We start from the raw sequence: 11,259 nt of genomic DNA, 5'->3' as shown, positions 1-11,259 counted from the left end.
GTGGTTTTCATTTTTTTTAAGTAGCCTAAAAATGAGAGGTGGGTGGGGAGTTTGATACTTATTTGCTTCTTGTTTAAGAGTTGAAAGTACATAGCGCTTTGTCCGTTATTGTTTCAATTTTTTACTCACGGTTCGTTGCATTTTGGATTTTTTTAAGGCATTCTATTTTGTGCATTGTGTCTCTTCAAGTCCCCCCCCCCCCCCCGTGATGTTTTTAGTTCATATAATCTGTGTGTTAATGAAATTTTAGTTTTTATTACAAAAAAATATATAAAAATAATTAACTACAAATTAGTTATAAATTATCAATTATTTTTTTATTACAAATTATCTTTGGATAAATTAGTTATGAATTATTTAATATTTTTGTAGTTAATTGCAATTGATAATATTATTCATATTTTGATGGTAAAAATTAAAAAAAAATTAAAATATAAAATATACGAACTAAAAAAATCACTCTTAAATTATAAGGAATAAAAAAAATTAAAATGCAGATTGTAAAAACTAAAAAAACTATTTTCAAAATTATAAAAGTTAAAAGATAATTAAAATGTAAATTATAAGAATTAAAAAAATTACTTTCAAATTATAAAAACAAAAAAATAAGGATCATGAAACTATAACACACAAATAAGTAATTTAATCAGTTATATTAATAGAGATATTCGAAACTCATAAAAAAAAGACTGATAAAAAAATAAAGAGATTCAAACTTATTACTTCCTCATCCTTTAATCTTTACGCTTACGTTAACTTTTTACTCCAAAAGAAAAAAAAAAAAATAGACCTGTAATATAATTCTCTAAGTAATGAGCCGAACATGTCATCACCGCTGTATCTAATAATACTAGGATGTCTCTCCCTTCTATCACATTTTCTTTAAAAAAAAATCTTTGTGGAATCATTGGTGAGCATGATTTGATCCAAAAATTCAATGGCGAACATGATTGTTGTTGAATAATAATATCATTATGATGTTGCCACTTGCCCGCCAACTCATTCGCGGGCATTATCACGTGTAATCTCCAAACGAAAAGCAATTAATAATTAATCATTGAAAACAAAATAAGATAATTAGTTGGGTAATAGTCATTTTTATCCGTGAATATAGTAATGTGTTCTTGAAAGATAAAAATATAAAATTTAGTTTTGAAAAATGTAAAAAGTGCGACAAATATAACTGACTATTAACTTTTCATCTGTCATCGTTAGTAAAATAGTCTACATGACACAAAGAGATAAATTTATCACTAAAATAATTGTCAACTTGATTATTTCTAATTGTCAGCATAAGAACATATTTATCATATAATATTTTTTTAACTTTTCATCTTTCCACCCTGTTGACAAATGCGTCTTTAAAAGATGAAAATATAAAATTTAGTCCCCAAAAGTATAAAAAGTGCAACAAATATATCCAAACGTTAATAGTAGATTGTGACTAATTATTATAATTTGATAAAATTTATAGTGATTGCAACAATTTTTTTTTTAATAAACTTGTAAATTAAATTGAGTCTAAAAGAAAAAAAATACTCATTCTATATACTATAAATAATTTTTTTACACTCTCATGCTTGATGAAAGATTCAAGTAAAAAAATATTTATTGTAAAACATTATAGTTAAATTAGATTCATGAATGATTTTTAGGGAAAATTACAATTACAATGATACTTTTAATTTGTAAAAAACACTCACCTCCTTTGGAATGATTTTTTAAGGTTATGATTTTTTAAATGATCAGTCAATAAAAAAATAATTGTGTATGATTTTAAAAAATTAAAAATCAATAAATTTTTTTATAATTTGTAATTTGATGTCATTGCATATACTAATAGACTTTCATATTTTATTATGAAAAATTTATTAAAAAACAATCAAATAAATAATGTTTGATTAAACAGAAATAATGATTTTCTTATCGTTTTATTGTAAAAAAAATTCTTTTTTTTTTGTGTTGATAACATTTATTCAATGGTTAACAACCAAAAGATTGATTTTTTTTTTGTAGTCGAAGAAAAGTAAGAAGAATTCGCCAAAGGAATAAAAACTTATTTCCATTGGTAATATTTTATGCATGTCTCAACTATTGATAAAGCTTAAAACTATATAACGGACACAAACATTTATTGGTGTGATATAGCTTTTCCAAAATTTTGTTGCAATCATTATAAATTTTTCAAAAGTATAATAATTAATACAATCTAGATATATTTGTCACACTTTTTACATTTTCGGGGACTAAATTGTACATTTTTATCTTTCCAGGACGCATTTGTCAGCGGGTGGGAAGATGAAAAGTTAAAAAAATATTATATGACAAATATACCCCTATGCTGACAATTAGAAATGATTTCGTTCACAATCATTTCAGTGACAAATTTATCTCTCTGTGCCACGTAAGCTATTTTATTAATGTTGACGGACGGAAGTTAACGACAAAATATATTTATCGCACTTTTTACACTATCAAAAACTAAATTTTATATTCATTTAAAGATAAAAGTGACTATTTACCCTAACTAGTTTAACAACCCATTGGCCACCTCCATAATGCTTTCTTCCTTTCCTCATGTTTCTTATCCACCCAAACCTAAAAGAATATCAATAACATATACTCTTTGAAATCATAATTTGAATTTAATTATGATACATTAACAATGTTGTGATTTAAACATACGTACACCGTTATATATTTAAAATGTTTTTTTATAGATTGATCGTATAAATTTTACCTTGACAATACAAAATCAAATTCTTATCATTAGGCTTAATTATATTTTTAATGGTATGATAATTGTGATTATATTCTCTTATATTATCTATTTATGCTAATTGAGTTTCTCAAGCTTTATTCTACTTACACTCAAGTCCTTTTATCTTTATTTTATCTAAACAATAGCATTATTAAACTGGATAGTTTTTTGAGATTTATTTTATTTTATTAAATTACTCAATTTGCTATGGATTCTTTTATTGTTTTTCTTTTCTTTCAAAATCCGTGCAGTGCACGGTTTCAATGCTAGTATTTAACACAATTAGCTAATGAGACAAATATGGAATATAACATCATTATAGTGAATAAATACAGTGTATCAAATAAAAGCACATAATTACTGGCAAATCATTTGTTTAAGCTGATATTTTTAAGTAAGATCTTAGCACGGTTGGTCCAATGATAAAACAATGAAAAGTTAAGTTTTAGGTACACCAATAAAAAAAATATTTGCCTTTAGTTTTTATAAAAACAAAAAAAAACCATAATTTCTTAAAAAAGGATCATATGTTAGGAAAAAAGTTTAATATATAATTCTCTCATTTAAAATATAAATTTTTTCTTAAAATTTATTTTAGAACTTATGTGTTTTTGAATCAATTCTGAATCTTAAGTTCGAGTATTATAAATAAAAAAATATAATTGAATTTTTTTTTTATTAAAGGTATTCAACTAAATTCTCAGATAAACATAATTATTCTATCAACAAAAATAATTGAGTGATACTTTTAATCAATAACATAGTTATATATTAAAAAAAACTAAAATTACATGATATTTGAACAATGACCTAAAATGTTGCCGATACTAACGTAATTGTCGTATTGATGATGCTTGTGGTTAACAATTATCAATAACAAAAGAAATGTCATTCTTTTTTAGCAAATGAGTGACTTAAATATTGAACAGAATTAGGATAGAGAGATGTGATTGAAAATGAATAACTAAAATTCAGAGAATCAATTGACACATTGTTTTTTAAAATTAAAGGCACTTCATTGACACAATTAAGTTAACAAAAGCACACATCGCAAATTCGCAATACTTAAGAATTAAAAAGATGCAATTAAGTTTTTAATATATTATTGTCATGCTTCAGTTTATTTAAATTTATTTGTTGAAATAAACATTTATTTTAATAATAAAATAATTTTTTTGTTTTCTAATTGTTTTTTAAAATTATTTTTGCTCAAAAAAATATTTTTTGTTTCTTATTTTAAGAAACAAATCTTATATCTTCTAAAAAAAGTGTTTCTATAAAATATAATTTTTGTTTCCTTTTTTTTAACATGTGATTATATAGTTCTCTTATTTTTAATTAAAATATTTTGTATTCTACATTTAAAAAATTCATGATTTTAATTTTCTATTTTTTAATTAAAATATTTCATCTATTACTTTTAAAAAAATTATGATTTTAGTCTACTTTATCAATTTATGACTTAATTTTATATATATATATATATATATATATATATATATATATATATTATTTTTTTAATAAAATGAACTAGTTAATAATTAAATAATCAAAACAATATTTCTCATATAAATAATAAATAGATAGATAGTGTTAGTCAACGTTTATAAAATATATAAATCAAGGGTTCAAATAGGACCTAAGAATTAAAATTGAATTTTTTTAAAAAATATAAAACAAAATGTTTCAATAAAAAAATGAAAAATTAAAATCACAATTTTTTTAAGAGTGAAAGACAAAATATCTTAATTAACAAATAAAAAAAATAAAATCACAAATTTAAAAAAGTAAGAAGACTAAAATTATATTTTAACCAAATTATTTTTATTAAATAAAACTCATCCCTTCAGATGCACTTAATAATCACGTAACTTGTTGATATCATTTCTCCGCTCATCGATTATCCACCTTTGCAAGTTGCTTCATCCACTGTACAACACCATACAATTAATGCGCTGCTCTGTGTATATATACACACAACACTCACTTTTGTTCGATTCTCAATTTGAGAAGTAAATCCAAACTCAATAAAATGGCTTCAAATTCCAGCACCAACAACGCTGGCTACCCCATCAAAACCATCGTCGTTTTGGTTCAAGAAAACCGTTCCTTTGACCACATGCTCGGTTGGATGAAGTCCCTCGATCCGAAAATCAACGGTATCACCGGTTCAGAGTCTAACCCGATTTCCACATCCAATCCCAACTCGAATCTGGTTCAATTCTCGGACCAGTCGGTCTATGTTGACCCGGACCCAGGTCACTCGATCCAAGACATTTACGAGCAAATCTTCGGAGAGCCTTGGAGCGAAGCCTCAACGGCAAAGAAATTGCCACCGACCATGCAAGGCTTTGCCCAAAATGCCGGGAGGCAAGCAGTGCCAAAGAATGCGACGGCGACGATGATGGAGACGGTAATGAATGGGTTCAAACCGGATTTAATTCCGGTTTATAAAGAGTTAGTTAAGGAATATGCGGTTTGTGACTGTTGGTTCGCTTCGGTTCCCGCTTCGACCCAACCGAACCGGCTCTATGTGCATTCTGCCACGTCACATGGGTTGACAAGTAATGACACCAATAAGCTTATTGGGGGTTTGCCTCAAAAGACGATATTTGATTCTTTGGATGAAAATGGGTTCAGTTTTGGGATCTATTATCAGTCTCCACCCGCCACCCTTTTCTATAGGTTGGTTCCACTACCACACTTATTACCTTAGTATACTATTTTCAAGTAATGACAAGTAATTTGTTAGATTTTTTCTTTCTTTCTTTACGATGGAATTTGTTAGATTTGTTAGCTTAGCTTGCTTGTGTGTGTGTGTGGTATTTTCATTTTTTAAATAAATTAGATGGATCTTGAATATTGTTGATTGTGTTTGTTACCTATATCCTTCTGATTAGTTTTACGTTCTGAATTAAGTATGTTAAGAAAAAAAGTTTAAGTCAATTGATCGGATAAAGTGTCTAAATTATTATAAACTTTTTGATACTATTTTTTATTTTTACATATAAAAAAATTATGCTATTATAAATTAATGACTTTTTTAGGCAATAGAAAATTGTAATTTAATGATTTTAAATGTAACCCATTCATATCTATCTATCAAATTATTTATTTACGTATATCATATAAATTTTTTATTAAAGTTAATTATCACATGAATTTTTTCCTAATTTTTTCTAAACCACTACAAATCGTAAGTTTTTTTTTTTTTTTTTTCTAATGACATGAGAAGTTCAAAAGAACGGAGGCTAGGTCCCGTGCCTGCCTCCTCTAGATCCGTCTCATGTATATATTAGTGTTAGTTTGTTATTCATGTATATTTTCTTGACAAATTATTCTAATAATTTTTCCCAGGAATCTTAGGAAACTGAAATACGTAGATAACTTCCGTCCATTCGATTTGTTCAAAAAGCATTGCAAAGAAGGGAAATTACCAAACTACGTGGTGATTGAGCAAAGATTTTTTGACTTGTTATCAATACCAGGGAACGATGATCACCCATCTCATGATGTTTCGGAGGGTCAAAAGTTTGTGAAAGAAGTGTATGAGGCACTAAGAGGTAGCCCACAATGGAATGAAACATTGTTTGTGATTGTATACGATGAGCATGGAGGGTTTTATGATCACGTGCCAACCCCTGTGGAAGGAGTGCCTAGTCCAGATGATATTGTGGGCCCTGAACCATTCAAGTTTCAGTTTGATAGACTTGGTGTGAGGATTCCAGCCATCATTGTTTCTCCATGGATTGAGCCAGGCACAGGTGAGAATAGGATGCATGCATATATGTACATACATAATAATAATAATTAGGATGATGCTTCAACTTTGAATATGGAAAAAAAGTGCAATAATTATCATATGATACAATTGAATTCTTTTTTTTAGGTAAGTTACAAATTAATTCTTGAACATGATCTTTATAGACAAAATAATATCATGCAAATTTAACAACATGACATAATGATCGCATTTTTAATTTACATATTCAATTCGGGGACTAAATAAAAACAATTATTCTTCCAAAAATTAAATTATTACTTGTTTACACATTTAGGAACCAAATGAATTAACTTAAAACATAAATTTTGTTGTCTAATCATGGGAAGAGAGAGAGGGAAAGAGGGGGAGGGGGAGGGAGAGTTGACAATTTTGAATAATTTTTTATATACTAATTCCTTAAGATTTCTTTTTTATATGTATTATCGATCTTATGAACTTCGGTTCATATGGTGCATTGACCTATGCATGATAACATGCCTATAACTCTATTTATTTTAAGACGATTCAAAGTTTAATATCTGTATAAATTAAGATTATATAAAATTAACCCATGCTGTAGATCTATATGAACAAAAATATGGTATAAAATTCATTCTGAAAACATGTTACGGCATATAGCTAGGCTGTGAACCTGAGCTAACTTAAAAAAATTCCAATTATTTCGATTTCCTGTTTGAATCTAACCAGGCTTTTTTTTTTTATTCATATATAACCAGGAATATTTTCTCTTTTTAGACCACGCATATTCTATAGTATTGCATGACATAATCAAAATGAATGTTTTGCTTTATTTTAATGTAAAGTTTTACATAGAAATAATTGTGAACATATTATACCATAAAACTGTAATATCAGTAATTAATAATAGGGTTTTGTCAATGATCGAGCTCATTAAAAATATTGGTTTTAAAATATTTAATGTACTTCATGACATATTTAATTATTTATAAAATCTTCATTAAATGGTTTTTCATATTTTAAATATACTAAATACATTTCAATCACTAATAAAATGTTGTATAGTGTTACACGGACCTTCGGGACCATCCCCAACATCACAATACGAGCATTCTTCTATACCAGCAACTGTGAAGAAAATATTCAATTTACCTGAATTTCTAACAAAAAGAGATGCATGGGCTGGAACATTTGAAGGTCTTTTAACTAGAAGCAGCCCAAGAACTGATTGTCCAGGTCAAATATCTATCTTTTGTCTTTCCTTTTTGTCTCTACTAAGTTTAATTGTTGTATTACGTGTTTCTAATGTTTATCTGCCTATACATTAGAAATCATGGTGTGTTTGATACACACTAAAATACTGAACAAAAAGAATAACGTAGAGGAACGATACAAGTTATAGGAAATTTTTTTTATTATATACATTGTTTGATGAATAATATACAGCACAAGTAAAATAATATAACATTTATTAAAATAATTAAGATTATTTATATCTAATTTAATGTGTTTATTGAAATATAAAAAGAGATTAGAATTAAAAAAATCGGATATTTCCTTTATAAAATGATCACATTGATTAGTTATTATGTTTTTTTAGTTAAAGAGAGAGGTAAGGATTTAAGTTTTTTTTAATACTTTCTAGTTGAGACAAAAAATTATCTCATGATTTTTTGAGTAACAAAAATTAATTAGAGGTTTTATCTTTGGCTTGATTTATGTTGTGTCCTAATCATTTTTCTCAAATCAAACGTGAAACAAACATATTTATTTTATTTAATATCATAATTTTTAATGAATCAAATATATCCTATATTTCCTTTGTTTTTTTATGAATTGATCTTAACTTATTACCTGATTTCCCTCCCTACAGGTAAACAGTGGTTAATATTACTCCCTTTAAAAAAAATACTTGTTAATTAATGTATTATATTGGCATATACTTTTTTATTTTTAATATTTGTATTTGGCACATTAAAATTATTCAATATATACTTTTTTTTACAAGTAATTATTGTATTTAATGTTATCCTACCATGTACGTCATAGGTTACACAATAAACAACTCCTCTTTAATTTATAGAAGAAAAAAAAACATTTCTTTTATTGAGTGAGAAGATGCATTTGTCCTTAAAATTTAACATTTACGTGAAACTTTGTCATGGATTCATTAAAGATGAGTATTAAGAGTACACTACTCGATCTCTAATATGCATTCTCTATAATTAATAAGAATTTATTAGAAAATATGAAATTATATATAAATGAGATTCATTAATATAAGAGTGCAATTTTACATACATAATTTCTCTTCATTCAAATATTCTTTTATAGTTTTAAATGGATTCAATTTATTTCACATTACTCTATAGTAGTAGCAGATCATGTAATCATGATTATGAGTTTTAGTTTAAAGGATCAATACATGCACCATTTTCCGGAGTTATTTTAACTAAAATAAATATTACATGCATGTATATACCTATATATGTACACCTTGTCTAGTAATATACTCACTTAGAATGGACAGATTATTGTTTCCTTAATTGACATATAGTAGTATTAATGACAATTTAAATTTCTAATTTTTGCAGTGAAATTGCCTGAACCTGTAAAACTACGAGAAGCTCCTGCTCAAGAAAAGGCCAAGTTGAGTGAATTTCAAGAAGAATTGGTACAAATGGCAGCAACTCTGAATGGGGATCATAGAAAGAGTATATACCCCGACAAGTTAACTGAGAACATGAGTGTTCCGGACGCAGTTAAATATGTTGAAGATGCATTCAATACATTCTTGAATGAGTGTGAGAAGGCAAAGCAAAATGGTGCTGATGAGTCTGAAATTGTCGATTGTGCTGATGGATGTAGTAGTGCACCACCCGATTCCAAAAATTTCTTTTACAATGTGCTGTCTTGTATAACATGTAATCGATAATTAATCAAGCTTGCACACATTTTACATTATATATAAATCCTGCCAGAAACACGTACGTGCTGGCATGTACTGGCTATTCATGGAATCTATGTTGAATAAAAAAAACATGTATTTATTTTGTAATATATATCAGCCATCTAATTAATTTCATCCTTCGGGAATTTCTTGTTACTAAAGTTTAAGGTTTTATACTTTTATGAGATGAAATGTAGAGCCAGGACTAGACTTAACAAACTTCCACTTCAAAATTATATCCAAAATCATTGTTGATAGGCTTCCTATGATTGTGCCCTGCCTCATCTCCTTTGAGCAACGTGGATTTGTAAAAGATGGAAATATTTTGAGATTATCACCATCATCTTGGAAGTTGTCAATATGTTGGACCATAAAACTTTTGGAAGTAATATTGCGCTTAAGTTGGATATAAAAAAGGCTTTTGACACTGTGGATTGGGACTTCATGGTTCTTCAGACATTTGGTTTTGATGAAACATTCTGTAAGTGGATTAAGGTGATTCTTCATTCAGCAAAACTCTCTTTTATGGTCAATGGCAAGTTGGTTGGGTTTTTCCCTTGCACGCAAGCTAAGGCACATCAAGGAGATCTCTACCTTTCCTTTGTCTCGGTGTCCTGATTTTCAAAGGCATCCTTAGGAAGTCGCATCTTTTCCCCATCGTGGACAAAATACAAATTAAGCTTTCCTTTTGGAAGGGTCAACTTCTATTTGTTATGGGGTGTGTCCAATTGGTGCAGTCTGTTATCTATGGTATGATTTGCTATAGTTTCTTTATTTATATATAATTGGTCAATATCTCTTCTAAAAGAGCTGGACTACTGGATTATAGATTTTATTATAGAAAAGGCAATCTGAGGAAGTTGGTTATAGTTTCTTGGGATCAAGTCTGTAAACCTTCGAGGTCTTGGGATTAATTCCTTGTGCAAGCTGAATGATGCTGCTATGTTGATCCTCTCATAGAATATGATGTCTTCCAACAATCAGTGGGCCATGTTCCTAAGGAATATGCTCCTAAAACCCAGCTTTGATGTTGTCTACAAGGTCTTTGCTTTGGCAAGTTTTTAATCATTTCATCCCTTTGGTTAGGAAAGAAACATCTTGGAAGATTGGGGATGGGACCTTGATTCACTTATGGAGGGACAGTGGTTAGATCTTCCTATTGCTAAGAAGCTGAATCTTCCACCTAATATCCTTACCTTGGTTTAAGCTAATGTTAGTCACTTTATCAAACGTCATAGTTAGAACATTCTGTTCAGTAATCAACACTCTCAAATAAAATTACTTCCACACACAAAAGATCGTGAGAACATATACAAAGATTATACCATAGGAAAAATAATAATAAACACAAGGATTTAACGTGGTTTGGCACCTCTTGTCTACGTACACAGAATCGTGTCAAAAATATTTTCTTATCACAAGAATGATTATAAGATTGTAACCCACCCCAAATAATGTATCACTCTACAAACCTGAGTACCCCACTCAATGGTTACAAGAAATGATAACACTTTCATACAAAGACATTTTTCTTTCAACAAAGTGACTTTGTTTCACAATCTCTCTTCTCACACATTCTCTCTACATATATGTGTTATTTGTCCACTAAATCTTTTCTCTATTTATAGTGAAGATTGTCACCAACTATAATAAATAAGTTCTCTTGGAAGTTGAAACAAAAACAACTTACAATGCATCCATTCAACTAAGGTTTATCTAGTAAAATACAATCTTTCACTTTACACTTAAGCTACATAAACCTTAGTAATAAAAATTTAATTCCAAATATGCATGCACCTTATCTGG

At 28.1% G+C, this 11,259-nt stretch overlaps 1 protein-coding gene across 2 annotated transcripts; it reads left to right on the top strand.

The window, feature by feature from the left end:
• Positions 1 to 4,637: 4,637 nt before the first annotated feature.
• On the top strand, positions 4,638 to 9,561 carry LOC100805391 (non-specific phospholipase C4). 2 transcript variants are annotated; one of them, XM_003520962.5, is made up of 4 exons: positions 4,638 to 5,446; positions 6,119 to 6,525; positions 7,569 to 7,739; positions 9,098 to 9,561. In XM_003520962.5, the coding sequence occupies exons 1-4, from the start codon at positions 4,794 to 4,796 to the stop codon at positions 9,436 to 9,438; spliced, it is 1,572 nt and encodes a 523-aa protein (XP_003521010.1). In that variant the 5' UTR covers positions 4,638 to 4,793; the 3' UTR covers positions 9,439 to 9,561. The 2 variants fall into 2 exon arrangements, with proteins under 2 accessions (XP_003521010.1, XP_006576659.1); XM_006576596.4 differs by lacking the exon at positions 7,569 to 7,739.
• The last annotated feature ends 1,698 nt before the right edge of the window (positions 9,562 to 11,259 follow it).

Source organism: Glycine max, chromosome 3, assembly GCF_000004515.6.
Source record: "Glycine max cultivar Williams 82 chromosome 3, Glycine_max_v4.0, whole genome shotgun sequence".
NCBI lineage: Eukaryota > Viridiplantae > Streptophyta > Magnoliopsida > Fabales > Fabaceae > Glycine > Glycine max.
Note: the sequence above shows the minus strand (reverse complement) of the source record. Positions and strands in the feature narration are given on the sequence as shown.

What these genes read in the sequence shown, in the direction of transcription:
- LOC100805391 (XM_003520962.5), top strand. Translation starts at nt 4,794, where the DNA reads ATGGCTTCAAATTCCAGCACCAACAACGCTGGCTACCCCATCAAAACC. An exon ending in CCCGCCACCCTTTTCTATAG is followed by an intron (nt 5,447 to 6,118) that starts GTTGGTTCCACT and finishes AATTTTTCCCAG; the next exon opens with GAATCTTAGGAAACTGAAAT. An exon ending in CCCAAGAACTGATTGTCCAG is followed by an intron (nt 7,740 to 9,097) that starts GTCAAATATCTA and finishes TAATTTTTGCAG; the next exon opens with TGAAATTGCCTGAACCTGTA.